General features: G+C 37.8%; 1 protein-coding gene across 2 annotated transcripts in view; it reads right to left on the bottom strand.

Annotated features, from left to right (window-relative positions):
• Window positions 1-25,177, bottom strand: part of LOC124612439 (protein arginine N-methyltransferase 5) — a 91,025-nt gene that overhangs the window by 26,928 nt on the left and 38,920 nt on the right. For both annotated transcript variants that reach the window (XM_047140649.1, XM_047140651.1), the window contains exons 4-6: window positions 15,854-15,966; window positions 12,643-12,940; window positions 1,522-1,730 (exon numbers count right to left, since the gene is read on the bottom strand). In XM_047140649.1, the coding sequence (XP_046996605.1) occupies window positions 1,522-1,730; window positions 12,643-12,940; window positions 15,854-15,966 (620 nt within the window). The remainder of the gene's footprint in view (window positions 1-1,521; window positions 1,731-12,642; window positions 12,941-15,853; window positions 15,967-25,177) is intronic.

Here is a 25,177-nt window from a genome sequence, read left to right as displayed (position 1 = left end):
AGGACATATGGATTATACCAAAGCATCTCCTTTCCAGTGCTCACAGGAACTGTGCTGTGATGTGCAGTTGGGTTTACAAACTGTTGGTAGCCAACATCCCCACTGAATGGGGCCAGATGCCCAGATTTTCGATACACTGTTTCCTACTTATATACTGTTCAGCATATACATTCAGTCCTAAATTACCAATGAAGTGGTTGAATGGGTTTGGCTTTAAGTACACAAGTGTAGTGAAATTTGTTTTTTTGCCATTTATTTGATACTTGAAACTAAGTCTTTATGTTTCTATTAACTATTTTCTTTCCCCTCAATGAGAATACGTACTGAGGTCGTCAAAATGTGTGTGTGTTTTTTATTTAAATATTCTCCTATGAGTCAACAGTGAACAATATCATTGTGTTGTGTGGAACTGCTGATTATGGTGATCAATGTGACCAAGTGTCTTCATGCTTTGCTTTTTGAAGCCAACTTTCAGAGGGACAAAATATGAAATGCAACCTGGTGACAAGCATTCTTTTTTTTTAAAAAAAAAAAAAAAAAAAAAAAAAAAAAAAAAAAAAAAAAAAAAAACCACACAAATTAGCAGAGTTCCAGACTAGATGCCACTGCAGGTGGTACGTAAACACCTGCCAGTAAAGAGTACAAGAATACAATGTATACAATGCATTAAAGCAAGAGATAAAAACTAGTATCACACGCAGTTATAACTAAGAGCCATTATGTATCCATCCTTGCCCAGAAATGTTTCACAAGTCTTGACCTTTTAAAAATTAAATTACACTACCCTACTATTAAGGCTTAAACAGGGTCAACTCATTTTCCTCATAAAACAGTTTCCTAAATTTATTTAATCTCATGTCTAATGAGATATACATGTCACGCATAAAATAATGTTAAACTGTAAACATTGGTGGAAAATTACAGACTCTGCCTTACTCATTAAGCATCCAAGAAAATGTACCACATTGCAACAATGCGGGATGCAGAAATTTTTTCTTGAGAAGGTTAAGAAGTGTCTTTCTGAAGGCCAGGAATAGGTGGCATTTGTATTTCTTCTTTCTAAAGGAGAAAAAGAGGATAGTAAAGGGGTTTTCCTCTTGCAGCACTAACATCCTGATACACTTAGCTTTGCATAGCCATTTACACAACAGAATATATTGAAGGAATCGCAGATTTTTCCATTGTGATGACTTGCAATGTCTGACAAATGCAAGCACTTAGTATAGAAATCCTTTTGAAATAATGATGCAAATACATATCTTTCGGAGGTCATTATTACTATAGAACACGAGTGTTATTTGGTTTATAGTACTGACTACTTTCAGAGTACAAAATATTCTATTCTGCTTGAGCTGTATGCCAAAATAAAATAGCTTGCATATAAGTTGGGGAAAGGAATTTGCAGATGAAGAATAAAGTTGTATTGCAGTCTCATACAAGAGTGCATTCTGCCCACACGTAATCTGGAATTTTGACCATGACACCATCTTATCTTAAAACAACAAAACAATATGTACATACTGCACATTGGTATTCTTCTCCTCAAATGGTATTCTGTCCAACAGTACTGTATAGATTGCCCTTTGATATTCATTGTATTTGACAGGATCTTTTTCAAATACTTCATATGTTTGCGATTCCAGATTGTCCATCAAAGGCTGAAGAGGACACTGTAAGTAATCTTCATAGCCACGGGCATAAGCTGTCAAGGCATCTGTGTGCAACATCGTCTGTAAAAGTATAAAACAGTCTTAGAGAACAACTATGTAATAGATCAACACTAAAAATAAAGGTTTGGCACAATCAATGAATGTTCATACAAATGTTTCCAGTTGCTTAGCACAATCATGATTCATCTGATTCTCGTGTACACGCCTGTAACGCTACTTCTGTTGAAACAACATTGTAAACACTGCAGCTAACTCTACATACAGCTGGATATGCCTCATTAGCTACAAGACATGCCACTGATGGACCCTCAGCCTAAAAAAAGGCAACCACAGAAAATTACTCAATAGCACAGGGTGTCATCTTGCTCATACCCTCTAAAATATAGAATGTGGGAACTAAATCGTGGTTATGAGTTGCCCAGAACTACAAAATGAGGTACGCCAAAGTCAAACCCAAAGGCTGGTTTTTGCACCACAATGCTTTGCTAGGTGTGGTCCCAAACGAGGCATTGTGTCTTTGCTCTCCATCATTCATTGAACTTATCCAACCAGTAATGGAAGGGGAGTGTAGAGCTGAATGTTGATTCTGAACCATGCTGCAAATTTGCAGATTTTTTTCCCCCTCTCCCCATGTGTTCAAATTATTTGCCTGAGTTGAAAGCAGTGAGATAAATCCTAGCACCAACTGATGACTGAACCCCAGAACTCTGGATTTTTAATCTGACACATACCCAGTGAGAATAAGAGAAAATACATTCCCACTACACAGTAATATGGAAAACTGAGCTGATCTGAATTATATGGGATGCAAAAGCCGGACAAAAGGACAAAATCCTATGCAATTGCAGTGAACATATTTTCCAAGCTCAAACAAGTTAAACAACAAAACAAAAAAACCTATATCAATATTGGAGCATCATCAAACAGAAAATTCCACGAACAAGTGAGCAAACTGATGGAAAAATAACAGAACAGATGAATTATGAAAATTTTAGCAAAAAGAGAGTGAACCATTGAATGCTACAAATGTCCCTGCTGCTTTCTGTGGAGAGCGCAGCTTCGTTGTTGCCTCCATACTATGGCATGCACTGAGACACTGAGTTCCAACTGCTAGCTGTGAACACATTTTGCTACATGGTCTGGTTCCTCTGTGCTGAATATTCCTGGAGGACTTGGCATGATAATTTCGTCTGCCACTCAGGATTTCATGGCCCCGAATACAAAATACAGTTGACTCTTGACTATGTGGTCTAACGTGATGAGAAGTCAAGCTGGGTAACAAAAAAGCTGTATAGACCATAGTACTGCAATTAGCTCTTCCGACCCCAGCTGTGTCATGAGAAACTTTTTTTTATGTCAAGACCTGATTTTATTAACATTTTCTGACGTCTTACATATCATCCACTTTGGACTCCTTAATTAAAAACACAAAGGACCGCACAAATCAACAGTTTTAACAATGCACATAGTTTCAACGTTTGATACTCAACTGAAGAAGCAAAGAACATAGTGTTTCCAACAGAACTGCTCTCTACGTGTGTTCATGGTTGTTTGTGAGCACTGGTATAAAGAGGGCTTCAAGTATATTTTGTTGAGGAGGGTTCAGTAATTTATTGAATATTAAAAATACTGTATGTACCTTACACCTGCAATTCCAGATCTGCTACAAGTGCAAAAGATGCATAAAACATTTTGAACAGCTACACAGCACTATATCCAGCACCTGCTTGGTAAAGCTTTGAAAAAGTGCAGTACATACAATAAATTAACCTTTATTTTGCCAGTAAGAAGAATTATTATGATATTAACGAAGTACACAAATAGAAACAAGCCAGATAGTTGACGCACTACTGTAAAAGTTACTCTAATAATTTAAACTCCTCTAGAAATGAATCACTGCATGGACAAAAACACACGTGTCAATATTGTTGTATGACAAGGAATTACAACTGTCCTAGCATTTCGCGCAGGTGAGCAGCCAGCCAATAAAAGGCTTCTTATCCCATTTTACGAAAACTATTTGGTGAGTAAATTTGATTATTTCACATATAAAAGCATGATATCTTCACTTGATAAAGAACTGAATTACTTTTCATTATTAGTCTTAGTGCTCATAACGAAGTAAAGCATTGCATGATATTTTACAGAGTTTAAGTTCAGTGCATAGGCCTTGTGTACGGTATGTTTTATGTCATTGATTGCAGTGAATGAAATGTAACAAATATATCGAAATTATGTTTAAAACTAACAGCAGAATGATACATACCACCACTCTCAAGATATCGGTTCTTATATCCATGGGAGGGTTGCGCAAATTGCGCCCACCGATCTTTGCATATAAAATTAGAATCGTGTGGTTGTAACACCCATCGTATTTCATAAGTGGTTCAAGATACCAAAACAAGGCTTTTGCAAATTTTTTCAATGGAGAGATGTACATCTTTCAACAGCATTATCATATCCAGTCAAAAAAGAATATTGTGACATTGAACACACTAGTATTTACAATATCCTTTGTGGGGCTTTCAGCTGTAATCTAACTTATTTGTTGTTATGCCACAGGATGTAGTGGCTAAGCAACTAAATGTTTTAATTACTTCAGCTTCCATGAAGATCTTTCGTTTATTTACAACATTTAGAATATCAAGCACCAGGTGTAGCTGCCTCACACTGTACGTACGATTTCTTTCTCTCTACAACCACAACGGTATGACATTTTCTCAATCAAAAAATGGAGATGAAAGCGCCCGCCAGGGTGCCGAGCAGTTCTAAGCGCTACAGTCTGGTACCATGCGACCACTACGGTCACAGGTTCAAATCCTGCCTTGGGCATGAATGTTTGTGATGTCCTTAGGTTAGTTAGGTTTAAGTTGTTCTAAGTTCTAGGGGACTGATGACCTCAGAAGTTAAGTCCCATAGTGCTCAGAGCCATTTGAACCATTTGAAGATGAAAGCAACAACACAAATAAGATCACAGGAGCAAAAGCAAACAGGTTGAATGATGGAATGCTGCTGAGCAGCAGAAATGCCACTACTTGGGGTGCTCTACCCAGCCACTGGTGCATCAACACATCTGGGGCACACAAAGACCCGAGCAGCTGGCCATGGTAACAGGAACACAAAGGTAGCACAAAGTGGTGTGTGTATAAATGTCTAGAGCCCCTGACGGGAGGATCAAAGGCATGCCTAAACTTATCCAATGAACCCGGGGACAGCAGCAGTGGCGGCGGCAGGAGCACACATTAATATGTCCAGAGCAGTCAAAGAGTAAAGTATCTAAACCATGGGTTTCAATGGCAAAGATAGTGGAAATTAAGTACATTCCATTATTTTATGGACCTAATCATAATAAAAAGGTGGAATTCACTGTGAATGGCTACAGCTTTAGTTGGTTTTGCATGTATACTCCTAATTTCTAGGCCTTAACGTCCACATAAATACACAAGCATTTGGTCTCAGACTCTACAGACCAATGCCAATCAATTATACCACTGCCTCATATTCCCTCTGGCATTCCTTTCAATGTTTACAGACAATAATGTACTATCCCACTACTACTTATTACAATTATCACAAAATATGCCCCAAACACTGAAATTCTTCAACTAAAAAATGTACTATGTAAGGAACACCACAGCCCACATATTTTCAACAAAGAAAGACCTAAATAGTAGATGGTAGTGGAGTACAAAAAATTACTTATATTGACTGTAGTAAGTATCAGAATGGTCAACTGGGCAGAGATATATTAATGAAAACTGTTTAATGTGGTTGTAGCCGGAGGTTATAGAATCCTGACTCCACATTTGCTGAGTATGTATTGAGAGAAGATCATAAATACAGTAACAAATTCATACCTTCATTTGGCAACCAATCAGTGAAAACCAAGGCTGTTGGATCTGCTGGATATCAACAAACATCTAGCATACTGTCTTCATTTAATATTAAATGGTCAAATTCAGCTTTGTACTTCCACATTCTAAGCTTCACTTAACCCTAGCAATACCAGCACACTTCCAATAATCTTAATGTTTCAATTGTGTTAATACCACATGGGGGGGGGGAGGGAGTACTTAATGACCATCACAAAAAAGCTACATTAATTGTTGTTGACTTATTAACAACATACAGGGTGAGTCAAAAAGGACTTTACAACTTTGTAATTATATAGAAATTTATTGAGATAACTTACATAATCAGTATATGTGTCATTTTGTAGCAAACAACCTCAAGTTTCAGTATCCCATTCCGTCACCAGGAGCAGAAGCATAGTGCACAGTTAAAATGGCTACTTTCACTTGAATGTGTTTTGTGCCTTAGCAAACTGAAAGTGAACAGCCCTTTCTTCTTCATAGACGAAACTGTCACTGGCACAGTGTATCTGGACGTGCTTGAAAACTTTTTAATTCCACAGATCGATGAAGATGATCGAACTGGGATGGTTCACTACCAGCAAGATGGTGCACCACCTTATTTCCTCACAGAAGTTCAATGTTTCCTCGATAATTGTTTGCCTGGTCAGTGGCCTGGCCATGAAGAGCCAATAGCATGGCCACACTGCTCTCCAGACTTGAATCCATCGGATTTCTTTCCCTGCAGTTTCATTAAAGATAGTGTGTATGTTCCACCCCTACCATACAATTTAGCTGACATGAAAAATCAAATCTATGCTGTCATTGCACAAGTTATGCTCAATTTGCTGCAACGAGTGTGGGAAGAAATTTATCACCGGTGAGATGTTTGCCACATCAAAAATGGCAGTCACATCAAACTAAAATGACACTTGTCACTTTTATGTGAATCTTGAGGTTGTTAGCTGCTAAATGGCACATCTACTGATCCCGTAAGTTTTCTCAAAAAAATCTGTATCATTCCAAAGTTGTTAAGTTCTTTTTGGCTCACCCTGTACTTTCTAGAGATACTGGTATGCAACAAGAGCCCAGAATCTGGAAATACTGAATATGACATTCATTGTGAAAAGACATATCTGCTACAACAGGAAGGAAACTTTATGACCACCTCAATCAGACAAATTTTTGAATTAAGTCTAACAGAAAAAATTTAAAACAAGTATGGGATATAGTAAAAAACTTGTTAAAAAATAGAAATGTATTTCAAAATTTTAAAATATAAAGTACACAACTATGTTGAAATGTTTACAAAAGGTGGGTTACAGTAACACCCCCACCCCCACCCCAAATTGGTATTGCCATGGATAAGCCTTTAATTTAGCATTTCTTTGAACAGTGTCTTTCTCACTCTGTTAATCCATTTTGCCTCTATTTTTATTGTGATTGTCAATATATTCCAAACTGCTATCTTATTTCATCACGTGTATATCATCTCTACAATGAAGTCCAATATTTCATACACATTTATATGAAGTTAACCTAAAAAAATTTCAACTATGTTAGTATTGCCACAGGTAACATTTTGCATCAAGTGATTTGTAAGTGAAACTGATGAAATGTATGATGAGATAAAAGAAACTATTCAGCTAGTGAAGGGAGACGAAAATTTAATAGTCATGGGTGACTGGAATTCGAGAGTAGGAAAAGGGAGAGAAGGAAACATAGTAGGTGAATATGGATTGGGGGTAAGAAATGAAAGAGGAAGCCGTCACGTAGAATTTTGCACAGAGCATAACTTAATCATAGCTAACACTTGGTTCAAGAATCATAAAAGAAGGTTGTATACATGGAAGAATCCTGGAGATACTAGAAGGTATCAGATAGATTATATAATGGTAAGACAGAGATTTAGGAACCAGGTTTTAAATTGTAAGACATTTCCAGGGGCAGATGTGGACTCTGACCACAATCTATTGGTTATGAACTGTAGATTAAAACTAAAGAAACTGCAAAAAGGTGGGAATTTAAGGAGATGGGACCTGGATAAACTGAAAGAACCAGAGGTTGTAGAGGGTTTCAGGGAGAGCATTAGGGAACGATTGACAGGAATGGGGGAAAGAAATGCAGTAGAAGAAGAATGGGTAGCTTTGAGGCATGAAATAGTGAAGGCAGCAGAGGATCAAGTAGGTAAAAAGACGAGGGCTAGTAGAAATCCTTGGGTAACAGAAGAAATACTGAATTTAATTGATGAAAGGAAAAAAATAAAAATGCAGTAAATGAAACAGCCAAAAAGGAATACAAACATCTCAAAAATGAGATGGACAGGAAGTGCAAAATGGCTAAGCAGGCATGGCTAGAGGACAAATGTAAGGATGTAGAGGCTTATCTCACTAGGGTAAGAGAGATACTGCCTACAAGTATATTAAAGAGACCTTTGGAGAAAAGAGAACCACTTGTATGAATATCGAGAGCTCAGCTGGAAACCCAGTTATAAGCAAAGAAGGGAAAGCAGAAAGGTGGAAGGAGTATATAGACAGTCTATACAAGGGCGATGTACTTGAGGACAATATTATGGAAATGGAAGAGAATGCAGATGAAGATAAAATACGAGATATGGTACTGCGTGAAGAGTTTGACAGAGCACTGAAAGACCTGAGTCGAAACAAGGCCCCGGGAATAGACAACATTCCATTAGAACTACTGACGGCCTTCGGAGAGCCAGTCATGACAAAACTCTACCATCTGGTGAGCAAGATGTATGAGACAGGCGAAATACCCTCAGACTTCAAGAAGAATATAATAATTCCAATCCTAAAGAAAGCAGGTGTTGACGGATTTGAAAATTACCGAACTATCAGTTTAATAAACCATGGCTGCAAAATACTAACACAAACTCTTTACAGACGAATCGAAAAACTGGTAGAAGCCGACCTCAGGGAAGATCAGTTTGGATTCCGTAGAAAATACTGACCTTACGACTTATCTTAGAAGAAAGATTAAGGAAAGACCAACCTACATTTCTAGCATTTGTAGACTTAGAGAAAGCTTTTGACAATGTTGACTGGAGTACTCTCTTTCATATTCTAAAGGTGGCAGGGGTAAAATACAGGGAGCGAAAGGCTATTTACAATTTGTACAGAAACCAGATGGCAGTTATGAGAGTCGAGGGACATGAAAGGAAAGCAGTGGTTGGAAAGGGAGTGAGACAGGGTTGTAGCCTCTCCCCGATGTTATTCAATCTGTATATTGAGCAAGCAGTAAAGGAAACAAAAGAAAAATTCGGAGTTGGTATTAAAGTCCATGGAGAAGAAATAAAAACTTATGAGGTTCGCCGATGACATTGTAATTTGTCAGAGACAGCAAAGGACTTGGAAGAGCAGTTGAATGGAACGGACGGTGTCTTGAAAGGAGGGTATAAGATGAACATCAACAAAAGTAAAACGAGGATAATGGAAGGTAGTCGAATTAAATCGGGTGATGCTGAGGGAATTAGATTAGGAAATGAGACACTTAAAGTAGTAAAGGAGTTTTGCTATTTGAGGAGCAAAATAACTGATGATCGTCAAAGTAGAGACGATATAAAACAGACTGGCAATGGCAAGGAAAGCGCTTCTAAAGAAAAGAAATTTGTTAACATCAAGTATGTGTCAGGAAGTCTTTTCTGAAAGTATTTGTATGGAGTTAGCCATATATGGAAGTGAAACATGGATGATAAATAGTTTGGACAAGAAAAGAATAGAAGCTTTTGAGATGTGGTGCTAAAGAATGCTGAAGATTAGATGGGTGGATCACATAACTAATGAGGAGGTATTGAATAGAATTAGGGGGAAGAGGAGCTTGTGGCACAACTTGACTAGAAGAAGGGATCGGTTGGTAGGACATGTTCTGAGGCATCAAGGGACCACAAATTTAGGATTGGAGGGCAGTGTGGAGGATAAAAATCAAAGAGAGAGATCAAGAGACGAATACACTAAGCAGATTCAGAAGCATGTAGGTTGCAGTAAGTACTGGGAGATGATGAAGCTTGCACAGGGTAGAGTAGTGTGGAGAGCTGCATCAAACCAGTCTCAGGACTGGAGACGACGACAACAACAACAACAACAACAACAACAATTTGTAAGTAGGACATTTTAGAAGTTGCACTGCATGATTGCTGAGTAAATGTCTTTCACTTATTTTATGCTGATTGTTAACGTAATTAAAACTGCTATACAGGGTATTTCCTTAAGAGCATGCGAATATGTAACAGGACATAGAGAATGTTCCACTGAGCAATTTGAGGTAGGTCACCTGGGGTCGGAGAAGCCAGTTTAAGGAGATGTGGAAGTAAACTTGTCTACTGCTTTGTCTAGTATTACTGTTCCCCAGCTTATTCACAACTAACATGCATACAAATTTACACATATTGCGCTGTTATTTACATGTGCATTCTCCATTTTCTGCAAGGAAACAAGGAGGACGAGCTCGATTGCTAGAAAGTCATGATGCAGGTTTTGTTTACTTTACTTGCCCATAAGGTTGCTCTGTTGTATCGTATTTACATTTTCTCATGACAGAATGTGCTATGAATCAATGACAGACTTATTCATTACTCAGTGCTATTCAGAGATGTACAGTACAATACAATAGAGCAGTACTGGCACAGTTTCACAGAACTCACTGAGGTGCACCTTGTGTGTGGGGATGTACATTTCAATGATTTCGCTGCTGAAAGACTGTATAGGGAACGATTTCTAATAGACATCATCCGCCACAACAAGTGTTTATTTCTCTCGATCAATGAATGCAGAAGACTGGTTCACTGAAAAGAAGAAATGAGGGACCTGGCAACATGAGGACCAATCGCACACCCCATTTTGAAGAGGTGGTGCTGGAACGTGTTGCAGTGTGCCCCACTACAAGTACTCATCGTATTGCACATGCAATGGGCACTGAACATATTAGCATGTGGCAAGCACTCCATGAACAAGAATTACACCCATTTTATCCAGAAGTCCATGCAATGCTAATAACTGACTATGCACCGAGGGTTGCATTGTGTCACTGGTCGCTACAACAATGGATTGATCGACCAGATTTCTTCCAAATTGTGCTGTTAACTGACAAGGCCTCATTTGATCATGGCGGTATTTTGAACAGCAGGAATAGCCATGTGGGGGATGAGGAAAACCCCTGCGCTGTAGTAGAGCCACATCATCAAGCAAGTTTTGCTGTGAATATCTGGGCCGGCACTGTAGGCGACAATCTCATAGGGCCATATCTTCTACCCGGCCATCTGTCTGAATGTCCACCTGTACTTGAGGTTTGTGCAATAGTTCTATGTGAGCTGTTGGAGAATGTATTTTGGCTGTTCGTGAGAGGATGTGGATACAATGTCATGATGCACCACCTCACTTCAGTGCAGATGTCTGCAACCATCTCAATGCTGTATTTTCTGGCCGCTGGATTGGAAGAAGAGGTCCTATTCCATAACCCGTGAGGTTCCTGACCCGAATTCCCTTGTCCCTTGATACTTCCTATGGGGATATCTAAAGTCACTAGTGTGTGAGACCCCAGTGGATACAGAGATGAAATTAGTTGCCAGAATAGTAGCTGCCTGCGTCGGGATTTGAAATACACCGTGAATATTTGTCAGGGTGCTTGAGAATCTTGTTCACTAATGTCATGCTTTCATCGAGGCTGATGGCTGTCGTTTCAGCACATTTTGTAAGATACAGTGCAATTGGTATGTTTGTTGTGTCAATGATGGTATTTGCAGTTAACTGTAACTAATGTAAATAAAGTACACAATAATGTGATTTTTATTCTTATTATCTCTTTACGCTGGCTTCTCCGACCCCAGGTTCCCTACCTCAAACTGTTCAGTGGAGTGTTCTCTATGCCCTGTTAAATTTTTGCACATTCTTACAGACACACCTTGTATACTTCGTTGTTTTACCATATATATGTTATCTCTGCAGTTAGGAGCAATTCATCACACTTACACGGACAAATACAGTAGCTATTTTTCATTGTTCTTCAATGTTAAGTGTTAGTGTTTTATGGTACAGTACGTACCCTTTACATATATTTGCTTTGTAGCTTACATATTTTTGACTATCTTGCAATTGCAGCATCAAAGATATAAAGTTTAATATGCTTTCAAATCACACTCTATATCTGTAATATCCTTTTCCAAGTTATTCACCACTATTCTATCTCCTCTAATGATGATAGTTAATATCTGATGATAGACTTAAAGATTGAAAATCAGTCCACAAAATAAATTATACCACGAAACATCCACAGCTAGCTTCCCACTTATAAAAAAATGTTTCTCAGCTTCAATGACCACCCAAATTATTATATGAGAACTGCACATCATTTACTTCACCAAGGCAGTTTTAACACTTGAGCAGGCACGCCACTTTTCATAAAACGAACAAGCATGTGGCGTACTTTGTGCATATGTAAAGACTAGCTGTCTTTATGTAATCCAGGTAAATGTGTGAACAAAATCAAAGTTTAACCTTAGTTTAATTAAATGACGATAAAATAAACTTACATAATATGGGCTACAGCACTCTTTAATTGCAGTTGCATCAGATACCAGCCTACTGTCTAATCGATTACTAATTATGTAGTAGCCAACTGCCTCATTGTGGTATTGTACTGTCAGTTTCTAATCTGATTCACTTTCTTGCATGGATCGTGAATTTTTTTTCTCACCTAGTTCGCTTTTAGTTTTAGAAAACTGCTGCTCACTTGGACGTATGACAGCACAATTAATCTTTGTGTTAGCTGAAGCAATAATGAAGAAATACGTATGGGCTAGCAACTGTGAAGCAAAGATAGAGTGGTGCAAACGCAACTTAATCTATGGTTGGCACACTTCATACACGGGTGCACCCACTGAAGGCTTACACAACACACTGAGGCGTTAAACAGCACACTGAGGCTTACCTTTCTGAAATGTGGAAAGGATTATGGATAATTCCATAGGGAAATCTACTGATGAGAAGCACAGTTCAATATATAACAAAAGTGTCCAATCCATACAACAAGTACATACATTCCAAAAATTCTGATTTCTTCTCAGTGGTCTTTAATATATACATTGATCCTGTTGTTAAGAGACTAACCTGCCAAAAATGGTCCAAATATTGTTGGTAATATTTGCTGTAACCATGTCTAGTGGCTCCTCTTACAATAACTTGTACATCCAAATTTGCAAACTGCTTCACTAAATTCTGATGTGCACGTGATAGAACTGGATAACCTTTTTTGTTTGTTATGAACACAGTAGTAGGAAGTACAATACACTTAACAGGTTCACCAAGCCATCTAGTAATAACATCCTCTGGTGGAATATCTGCTGATATCTCCAGTGCCAGGCCGAGTTTCTTCTCAAAATTACTCACGCATCTTAACTTATTCCACCTGTCAAAGAAACATTTCTTAAGATAAGTGAACCACTACAAATTTAAAATGACAATTTTTCATTATTTTAATCAATAAGTACCGGGCAGCCAAAATAAAACTGACAAAAATTAAAAAAAATAAAAAACCAAACAGTCTTAACATTTTGCAATAGCCGTTAACAGTAGTGATAAAGATTTTTAAACACGTAATTACATGTTTTATGTAAGCACACTTACCCACAGTGTCTGCACATGGTGTCAAATGTATTTAATTTCCTAATTATTTTTTTAACTGTTTGGAATACACCGTCATGAAAAGTCAAAAATATTTCTTGGAACAGTTTCATTCTTGCTACCCTGCATAAATTAGTATTTAGAGACTTGTCTTAGGATTTGAGCTGTTAGTGATGTGTTTTACATCAAACATATGTATCTGATATGATTCAAACAATGGAAAATCCAGGATGGAATGTAACAATAAAATGAAAAGGATAGTTGCTACTCACCGTATAGTGGAGATGCTGAGTCGCAGACAGGCACAACAAAAATGTTGTCAGGGAGTTAGCTTTTGGTCAACAAGGCACAAGGCTTTTGTCAAAAACAGACAAAACACACACACACACACACACACACACACACACACACACACACGACCACAGTCTCTGACAGCTCACATGACAGTGGTCATGTGTGTTCAAGTTGTGTTTGCCAGTGCCAGGCATGTGCGACACCCCCCCCCCCCCCCCTTCTGACAAAGGCCTTGTTGGCCTAAAGCAAACTTTCCAACAGTCTTTTTGTTGTGTCTTTCTGCAACTCAGCATCTTCGCTATACAGTGAGTAGCAACTATCTTTTCATTACATTATCTGATATGACTGTCACTTTGACACTACTTCTGTTGTATTTTTGATTCTTCTAAATTTGCTCCATCTATTTTATTTAATTCCAACTAGAAATCAGACAGTTACGTCAAATCAAAAGATACATTTAAAATATGGCAGGTTTCTTGTTTGTCTGAATTACATCTGTTACATTGGATCTTCATTTATCTCCTCAGCATATCCCTCCAGGTGTTCCAACCTTGTATATCTTCTTCCTCTGTGTCAAGTCTTCTCATTGTTAATCGTACATTTTGGAGTCAGGTGGTCATAAGGTGTCCTCTTCTCTGAGTCTCCGATTCCCATTCCAGGATCATTTTCAGAATTCTGGCTTCCTCCATTCTTCTCACATGCCCATACCATTTTATTATCCTTCTATCCATCACGTCTTGTATTCTTTCTCTCATTTCCACTATTACTTAGTCATTTTTTACTTTCTGTTCTCTACAAATTCTAAATGATCTTCTCTAGAAGATTATTGAGGTACTGTATTACAAACAGTTGAGACACAAACTTACATTCTATGTATAGTGGAATTGGTAACATAGTAGATTGTTATTTAACACAGTTCATGGTTCGCTAGTTCAAATCTTGTTTGAGTCATTTTTCTTTTCCTCCCTCAATTAGAAATACCTACATCTCGTAATTGTAAAATTCATCATCATCTTTTATGAATAATGCATGTCTTCTTGTTTCTAATTACAAGTTGCACACAAAATTCCTGTTTTCATTTCAAATATAAATTCTTAATAATTAAGAATAATTGAGATTTTATGAAAGATTGTTATTAAAGGTTGCTTAAATTAAGCAACGTAACAGTTTAATTTTTGAAGGCAAAAATGAAAAACCAAATACTCTCTATTTGGACTATGTCCATTGTTTTATACCACAGATGTAGGTAACTGTCACAGAAACATGGAAAACAATAATTTTCACAGCATACAAATGCAGCATTTTTACATTTGCCGTTGCACAATTACAATATGAGGAACCAAGTTAAGTGATTTGGCCCAAGAAATTTCAAGACTGTTAAGCTGCCAGACATACTGGAACTAACACATGCAGCTTTTTCACATGTCATGCCAAACACTGACAACATATAGAACAGCACCTCATAAAAGAGAAGAAAATGCAGCACCACGGTGGCTTCCTGGATTCTGTTGTTGATCGACTTGTTGTCAATATAGCAGATGACAGTTCCAGAACTGAAATGTACTTCTCCAATTTGGATAAGGAAGGAGCTAACAGATTAGCTCATGACTGACTGTAATTAATACCTTTATTGTTTTCAGTATTCAACAAAATGGTGAAATCCCTGCAGTAAGCTTTTGTATCACACGTAACTCGCTCAGAAAAATTACCCTGTCTGTAGGTTAGGAATTTGCATCACCCCTGTTGGTAATTACGATACTATGTAAGGTGGGTACAAGATCATTTTATGCTTTCTGTCTGCTCACCTAAAAAGCATGCTGTAGTGCTGCCAGTTTTGTACAATATTATTTCATTATTTTTAAAAATTAAATGACCTTTGAAGCTATACTGTTTCTCTGCTCTTCTCTTTTTACATCTGAACTGCAACTGCTCACGTCATTGCAGGTGGCTGACCAGTGCTTCCAAGTTAAAGGCGCCAATAAAGCTGTTGTCTCCAATTGTTGCTCAGTGTTTGTACATGTAACACAGCACAAAACGTATCCTTATGATTGTCCTTGACTGTACTGGTCACAGCTTGGCTTCCTCTCCAAGTGAAACGAAATCCAATGAGATTCAAGCAAACACAGAAGAATACATGGTGTAATGTTTACATCAGGTTTACTCTTATGATGAACAGAATATAGTACCTAGCTTTATTGGGTTGTCAAGTATTCTGAAGTTCTGCGTAACTACAGGCCTTAACAAAAAACAAAGTAGTTCCAATTTTATTTCACATAATATGGCTTACTCTTCCCTTTAGGTAAAACTACTGAAACTGAAATTTCTTACCCAACGCCCAGTAAATCTACACACAAACATCGTGCTAAACTGTTATATTAAAAAACTGATTATTTGACGATATTACCAATCCCAAGTGTTGGCTTCTTCACATTCATTATTTTGTTCAAATTCTTCTGGATCAGATCTGCAATATGATGCTGCGACTGATGGACTCTCCATGGGTAAATGAACCCAAACCTACAAGAAAACTGATACTTGCACTGACAATATAAACTAAACTTATAAAAACTAGGTACATAATTACATGTGTTAATGTAACTAAGAATTTCATTTGTCCACTTGCATTTATATCAAACTTTAAAAATTGAATCAGATGATCTATAATGTAAAACTGTTAGAAACGATTGCAAAAAATTATATACTCAAGAAATAAACAGGAGAAGGAAATCAAGAATCTCACTCACTAACAAAAACATCAGCAGGCATTTGAATGAGTGATCTTTTATATATCAGAAATATCAACAGGGTGGCTACTCAAATTTTAAAACAAAATTCCCCGAGATTCCAAAGTATGGGGAGGAATATGATGGCATAAGAAGCTACTGAGAGAGCAGATGTCCTAAGAAGTTCCTGAGATAGCAGGAGGAGGGTGGGGGTGGGGGTTCGAGCATCTCAAAATGTCTTTTCTTCCTTTCGGTTGTACTTAAACTGCAGTTTTTAAACTTCAGTAACTTATACGGACTAATATTCAAACAATCACCACACTTTGAAATATTAACTATTTTAAAATTTATGATTCTTAAAAGCTCAATAAAATTAAATTTCAAAGTTACGTTAAAACGCAGAATTCCCCGAGATTCTACAAAATTCCTGAAATTGCCTGTGATCTTCCAGATTTTTCCAGGTAAAATGTAATTCCCTGAGAATTCCGGATTTCCCCGAAGAATTGCCAACCTGAGTAAATTAAAAGATGACAGCTTGGGAAAGGGTAACAGGCAGAAGAGGAGAATCTTAAATATGTAGTCAATTCAGTGGCAATCTTTTGCAAATGAGCTTCAATGATTTGGAAATAATAGCCAACCAGCTGTGAAAAACATGTTTATTAAACCTTGAGCATAGTTTCAACAGTTTTAAAACTGTCTTCTTCAGAATATACTGAACCTATTAACAAGTATTATGGCACTGTGTGTGGAACAGATATGGTATTGTTATATTAAACAAAATTATGGGAAATGTTTACAAATAATTTTAGTGAAGCATACTCGTGTAGAATCACATATTATCTATGTCTAATGTGGGAGTCGTTGACTGTCTAGTATATGTGCGTGTCATCCACTTAAGCACCATTTCAAATACGCGATTCGAAATTACTAGCTCTGTACTGTAGACCTTTGTCTTAAAACTTTAACACAGTGGCATTGGATCAAACAGAGTGTCAGTTTGCCACATAAAGAGCTAGTGACATGCTCTGACTGGCTGAAGAGGCACTAGTTTTAGGTTGCCTCTGGCAGGTAGCACTCCCGTCCATCCTCTATGCATTTAGCTGCAATGTGCAGCATTTGTCATTTCACAGGCATATGTAAAATGTTTTGTTAAGTTTAGTTAATATGTTAATTCTAGTAATGAATATGTACTTGTGAAATCACAACTCTGCTCACTGCAGCTCGGTGCATACAGGACATGCAAGAGTGTGACCCAAGACTAGTGCTCCTACTCTTCAGCCAGTCGGCGAATGTCACTGGCTATGTACATGACATACTGACACTCAGTAGGATCCGATGGCAAGGTTCATACATAAATGTTATATATGCACAAATATTTGAAGTGGTACACTACACACTGATGGATCCATTGTCAAATGCGTGATATTTAAAAAAGTTCTGAATTTTAAAAAGCTCTACGAATGAGAGCTAATACTTTCAAGTAATGTATCTGAAATGGCAATTAAGTGGATGACATGCCCATGTACAGACAGTCAACGACTCCCACACTGGATTTAGATAATATGTGATCCTACCCGTGTGTAATTCACTGAAATTATCTGTAAATATTTCCTGTGATTTTGTTTATTGTAATGATAACATGTCTGTTCTACACACTGGAGCTCATGCATGGACAATTGCTGAATTGCAGCCAGGTTCAAAATCTTTTCCAAATGAGTTATTAGTAGTGAGAAACAATGAAAAATTAATTCACAACAACAGCATTTACTGGAAACACCAAAGGGTTAAAAACTGCTCAGTCTAAGAGGGAAAAACTTCGCTTTCACTAAAAATATAATCTCCAAACACACTGGTACCGACAAAATTCCACACTAGAAACAACTTGTAACAAAGGCTCCAAAGCTTACCTCATGCAACAATACAAATTAAACAGCTAAGTTTTAGACAGTATTCAGAAGACCATTCCCTTCAAACTGAAGTGTTAATGATGCCACCCTGGGCATCCAAATCAGTTCTTAAGATTCTCTTTTAAACATCATCCACAGTTTGAAAATAGCAACTAATGAGAAGATGGGCATATGGATACTGGGTTACAAGATCCAAAAGCTTAGTTACTACTGACTACAAAGAGGCTGCCCAAAAAGAAAAGAACATTTGACCTCTAATATTGGCATTAATGCAGAACAATTACTGCAATTTCAGTTTACATGCCATGGAGTTAGCACTGTATGAACCATTTGTCAAGATAATTCATATGTCTGTCTGTGTTGTATACATGGAAGAGACATGGAGACACTGGATTGTTTCAGATTGATTATGTACTGGTAAGAGAAGATTTCAGAAACAGATTTTAAATTGTAAGACATTTCCATGGGCAGATGTGGACTCTGCCCACAATTTATTGGTTAGGAACTGTAGAAAAAAACTAAAGAAAAGACAGGAGTTTAAGGAGATGGGAGCTGTGTAAACAGAAAGAACCAGAGGTTGTAGCGAGCTTCAGACAGAGCATTAGGGATCTATTGACAAGAACAGGGGTATGGAATACAGTAGAAGAAGAATGGGTAGCTTTGAGATATTAAATAGTGAAGGCAGCAGTGGATAAAGTAGGTAAAAAGTTGAGGGCTTGTACAAATCCATGGGTAATGCAAGAGATATTGAATTTAATTGATGAAAGCAGGAAATATAAAAATGCAGTACATGAAGCACCCAAAAAGGAATACAAACGTCTAAAAAATGAGATTGACACGAAGTGCAAAGTGGCTAAGCGGGAATGGCTAGAAAACAAATTTAAGGACCTAGAAGCATGTCACACTAGAGGAAAGGTAGATACTGCCTGCAAGACAATTCAGGGTGTATAAGATGTGGGACAACCGGGAGATCCGGAAAAAACCCGGGAATTTTTTAGATTTCCGGAAATTTTTCGTTGTTTAAGTTTTCAGTTAAATTTTTGTAATTTTGACTGGTAAGAACAGATACTCTAACAAAGGATATTACTGTATCCTGCTACTGCAGAAAAAAACTGCAGCATTAAAACATGAACGAGAGAAAAAATGAAAATAAAACTTAAATTGCAAAGGAAATGCGCCATGTAAAATAACACAGTGCACATCCAAGTGTCTGCCAACAGTAAAATGTGTCAAAGGCTTTAGAAAGACAGCTAATTGCCTCCGATGAGCGTGACGTCACAATTGTTTACATTAGATTCATTTAAGCAGTTAGGAGCAGGCTCATGCACACACACAGTTGAGTCACGTATGAGAAATACCTTCTCCCACTTCTGGCCACAGAAATGTGGCTGTTGGCTGTGTAAGCAGCAGTAGCAGCAACCAGCCACATGGGGTACCCGGAAAAAATTTACTTGCACCCCCAAGCTGCCAGATTCACACGTGCGCAGCAGGCCGGAATCTAGTGTGTGTGTGTGTGTGTGTGTGTGTGTGTGTGTGTGTGTGTGTGTGGGTGGGGAGGGGGGGGGGGGGGGGGGGGTCTGCAAACCGGGGTATCGGAACCGGGTGGCAATTTCGGTGGCAGGGGACAAACCTATATTCTTGAGGGAAAAAACCTTGTTTCACAAAGCACCTAGCATCCAGCGCACGTTGTTCTATCGATTATTCATATGATTTTGAAATGCACCCCTGATGGTTTTTGGACATTTTTTAACACATCCTAAGTTGATTTCTGAATGAATTGTAAGTTGTTTTTGAATGTGTGCTTAGTGTACGAGATGTCTCTGCCAGGGGAATCCTCATCGCATCTAGAAATGAACTTTCCTCCAGACAGAACGGGACGGGGCTATATGAGCTGAGCGGAATAAATCCAAACCGGTGAATGGCAACTGCTGCTTGTTTATGTGGTTGATTTGGTTTGCAAATGTTCAGCGTTGTTATAATTACTAGCAAAATCTATAGATTCAGACTAATAGAGTGGAAATAAACGACTAACAGGAATAACAGATACGAAAGATAATACATAATTTTCTTGGTGTATCCAAGAAAGTGAAATTCTTACAGAAAAGTTTTGGCCAGATCGCTACAGTAGACAGGGCCAGTTGTAGTCCCCGGCTAGCAGCCGCTTAGGTTCCGTTCTGGGAATAGTGCGGAAAACGCATTGTACAAACACGTAATGACGCCTAACCGGAGAATACCCTCTGGATATCTAAACCGGTGATAGTGGAAGGATTAGTAAAGTTATTCGGAGAATGAGTTTTGGCAGTGGTAGGAATAGTTAACAGAATTAGAGATGACAAGATTGTTTGTTAGAATGAGGAAGGAGCAGAAACAGGGGCATCACACAAATTATGGAAAAATATGACAATTCCAAATTAATACAAAAATTTTGTTCTGCTACTTTTCGGTCTCGTGCATGAGAAACTGGAGCGTATGAATGAAATGTGGAACTATTTGGTAGAAGGCCAAATAGGTATTTCATATTGGTACTTCATGAATTATATTGTCGTGCTGCAAAAATTATCATTATTGCCAAAACAGTCTCGCTTATTTGGTGTGTGTTACAATTGCCGCAATATTGGAAAGTCCTATTTTGTTTTATCCAGCACACAACGGCAAAATAGATGTAATCAGATAGAGAAACCACACCAGTCTTGGGCATTTTTTGTATTAACAGCTTGTTCAGTATTAGACGATGACATTTTGATTTTTCATGTAGCAAAACGTTTGATGAACTTTGATGACGTAATAATTCTTTTGCAGAAAGGAAAGCATGCCATGCAAAGTTGCAGCAATATTAGAGAGAAAAATCACTAGGACCTAAGGATTGAAGAAATGTGTACTGTCTTGTTTGTCTCTTATCTTTACTGGTTTTAGGTATCCTGTATTTAATTTAATGTCACACAGAAGAGCAAGTTATTAGCTAACAGGCAATAACAAGTCCAAATTTTCTGAAGAGTTCTTGTTCTCCCAGTTACAAATAATCCCATCAAGTATTAATTGTGATTTTGTAATGTCTTTTTATTTTTTAGAGGGGCAGGATGTCGGAACGGCCGACTGGGAGCAGGAGAGGCACTACAGGACATTTTAATTTCCACTGTCCTGAAATAGTTAATGGCATCCATTGCAAAATATACACGTTTGAGTTCGCAGAGCGAAATACAGTGACATGCGGTATAAGAATGTTGTTTGAAGAGGCATGGCACTGCACTTCGGCCAAATAACATGTCTTACATTTCCTTGAAGATATACGTTTTAAGTGTCAGACTCTTCAGAAAGATGTGCGCAACAAAATAAACCTATCTTTGTTAAGCTGTTTTTTATTTATTTATTTATTTATTTATTTTTTTTTTTTTGACGTTGTGTTGCACAGAGCAGTCTGAGTGGGGGGTGGATAGTCTCTTCGAGACCCGTGTTTACATTTAGTGATTTTTCTGTTTCCTCTTGATTCACTGCTCTCAGGTCAAATGAAAACAAGATGAATTTCTGTGGCTGGGAGCAATCAAGTGAATTAAAATACATTCACATAATTACGGAAGGCTAAAGTATGTTACTAGTTTCAGATTTTATTTTATTTCCACCTTTCTGACAGTCAAGCATTAGTCGCCTTGCATAACAGAAAAGTTATTTTTGTCGGTTTGCTAAAGAAATTTGGCTTTCATTAAGCTTTCCTGCTGAGGCAATAAATTTATTTGAAACGAAGTGTTTAATTCCACACTATTGGCAGTTTCAACTGTTCGCTGCATTTGAAGTGCACGTTTTCATCTTCTGGCACACATTGCATTATGCCATAATAAAGAACCAAACATGCAATAATACAGTACTGGTACTAAGAAATTTTATGTCCCGAAAACCATACCGAAAAGCTTAACATCAGGTCGAGGCCTACGCCATTGGGAATCTGGACATATGAATGTGCACTGTAAGGCGAACTATGCATTTTAGTATAGTTCACAAAATTCCGACGCTCTTAGAGTATCCTCTGATGTCTTGTTTCTTCTATGACATAATGTAAGTAAGATCTTTTAATGTTTTACGCGTACGAACATCCGGGCCTCCTATGTCACCGTAGCTACGCAAGCGTGGTGACACCTCTTATCTGGCACTCTCTGGCAACTGCTGAAATGAATCTATTTCTAACAGGTCGCGGAAAAATGTTGCAAATTGTGGTTCAAAAAGGGCTATTTTCAAAGTAAATTTCCTTTTACACAAGATGAACTATGTGCGAGAATGTACGATGAATTTATTAAATCACAGAGCGTTTGCTCTCATTTAAAAATCAACTCTTTGATGGCGAGCCATTTAGAATAATTTCGAGCCCAGAAGATACGAGATTTACGTCGGTATTAAAAATTTTATTGGCATATTTGTGTGATGTATCTTAAAGTGTAACATGCGCTAAACAGATCAACATTATATGTGAAAGCTTAGCTTCTCTTATAACTTATTACTCTTCGACACAAATATTATATGCAAAAACTTTGCTTTTCTTGTAGCAACGCTATGTATAGTAACTTAAACCATTAACTTTTCCTGTTGGTGGAATTCGAATTTATACTTTCGTAATACGAAAATATGCAGGGCACATGTAGCTGCATATTAAAGATCTTTCCAAAACGTGTTTCCCCCCTGAGTTTCGTTTTGTAAAGTGCCGAGAAATAATACGCAGCTGTATAAAACCATATCAATTCAAAGGCTTGATAAGTTTTACAGTTCCTACGGAAAGTATACTGTCAATTAACACGTTAAAAGTGTATTTTCACCCAGGAGAAAATGTATTTTTAACCGGGAGATCTGGGAATATTTTTTGCTTGTCCCCGTATACACTCTGTAATTAAAGAGGCCTTTGGGGAAAAGAGGAGCAGCTGCATGAATATCAAGAGCTCATATGGAAAACCAGTCCTAAGCAAAGGAGGGAAAGCAGAAAGGTGGAAGGAGTATGTAGACCCTCTACACAAGGGAGATGCACTTGAGAGCATTATAGAAATGGAACACGACATAGATGAAAATGAGGCACGAGACATGATGTGTGTAGAATTCGACAGAGCACTGAAAGATCTAAGTTGAAACAAAGCCCAAGAGCTGACAACATTCCGTCAGAACTACTGCTATCCTTGGCTGAGGCAGCCATGACAAAACTCTTCCATCTGGTGAGCAAGATGTATGAGACAGGCGAAAAACCCACAGACTTCAAAAAGACTATAGTAATTCAAATGTCAAAGAAAGCAGACATTCACAAGTGTGAAAATTACGGAACTATCAGGTTAATAAGTCACGATTACCAGATATTAATACGAATTCTTCACAGAAGAATGGAAAAACTGGTAGAAGCCGACCTTGGGGAAGATCAGTTTGGATTCTGGAGAAACACAGGAACATGTGAGATAATACTGACCTACGACTTATCTTAGAAGATAGGATAAGGAAAGGACAACCTACATTTATAGCACTTTTAGACTTGGAGAAAGCTTTTGACAATGTTGTCTGGAATAAAATACAGAGTGTGATAGGTTATTTCCATTTCTTTCCAGGTTGCGGTAGTTACTCAGAGATAAAGAGGCTTGCACAGAATAGAGTAGCATGGAGAGCTGCATCAAACCAGTCTTCGGACTGAAAACACTAACAACAACAACATCTGTCAGACATCCTTAAAATGTGTAATAGAACTGAAATTTTTGCAATGACTGAGGATTAACTCCGTATTAGCAAAATTCATACAGAAATAACAGAAGTCTGACATGTTCTTCTGATGAAGAAAGCACATTAGAACTCATGTAATGTTTGGAAGGTGTCTGGTTATGAAAAATTCGTTAGGCTTAGTATTTGCTAAATATTTTGTATGTTGTTAATTCATTAGACACATGTTTACAACTCAAGCAGTACTGTTTCTCAGTGGAAAATCTGATACCCACGCTGTTAAACTTAATAAGCATAAAATCTTAACATATTACACACAGTTGACAAAACAAAGCTATTTGCACAGAAAGCAGGTTAAGTTCCACTTTGGACATTCACAGCGTGTACAGCTGTAGTGCCTCGAGAATTTCAGGCAGGTAGTCGCAGCACTCACCTCAGGAGTTGCACGCCCAGCATAAGGAGCAAACGCAACGTACTCCGTGACGGAGCTACGTCAGTCATTATTGAGAACATTTGAAAGTTGTTAAAAAAAAAAAAAGAAAAGACACTTACCTATTCGCTTACTTTCGTGAGGTTCGGATGGTGGACTTGCTAGAGCTTTCTGGATTGTATATGTTATAAAGTATGTTAGAGTATCTGTCGGACTGGTAATTGTTGGACTTACAGAAATGAATCATTTATATGGTGTCTTGTTTGTGGAAGTGAAAGTATAGTGAGATTGGTTTAACAGAATCCTGAGTGTACGGAGTTATTTTAAGAGTATAAAAAGTTCCTCCAAATAAGCATCTTATCTTCGAAGACGTAGTTGGGCAGACAATCGCAGCCGGCTACCATGAAAAGAAGATTGGCGAAACAACTCAACGTAAGCTCAATAATAACGTGGGAGTGAGAGTCTGGCACACCAGCATCACACTGCCCCCTCTAGTCGTCGGAAACTGTCAGAACGTGGCAACCAAAGTGATCAGGACTCGAAAAGGAGGAATATTTTAGAGTAAATTGAGACATGAAGAAGTTGGAGAGTTGCCATAGCAACCCTTAATAACAAGACTGAGAAATTAGTTCGTAGGATTTGATTAAGAAGATTTGGGTGTGGGAAGGAAGCAATCCTCACACACACATAGCAACCAGCCGCCGCTGATGCAGTAACCAGCTGACTTTGCTGGTTCCCGTTTTTAGAACTCTATGCCAGTGAGCTAAAGGCAAAAAATATATGCATGTAAAGTAGTGTGGTCATTATTCACACAGGTGATTTTTTTTAATGATCACAAGGTCAAAAAAGAATAAAAATATGGAGCAGGAACAACAACCTACAGAAACTTCTGAAGCAGGCATGGCCATAAGAATTAGTAGAGATATCCCAGATTGGACTAAATTAGCAAATTTAATAACTGCTCAAATTTCTTCTTTAAGTGAAAAATTAGATGC

This window comes from Schistocerca americana, chromosome 4 (assembly GCF_021461395.2).
Source record: "Schistocerca americana isolate TAMUIC-IGC-003095 chromosome 4, iqSchAmer2.1, whole genome shotgun sequence".
NCBI classification, from domain to species: domain Eukaryota; kingdom Metazoa; phylum Arthropoda; class Insecta; order Orthoptera; family Acrididae; genus Schistocerca; species Schistocerca americana.
Note: the sequence above shows the minus strand (reverse complement) of the source record. Positions and strands in the feature narration are given on the sequence as shown.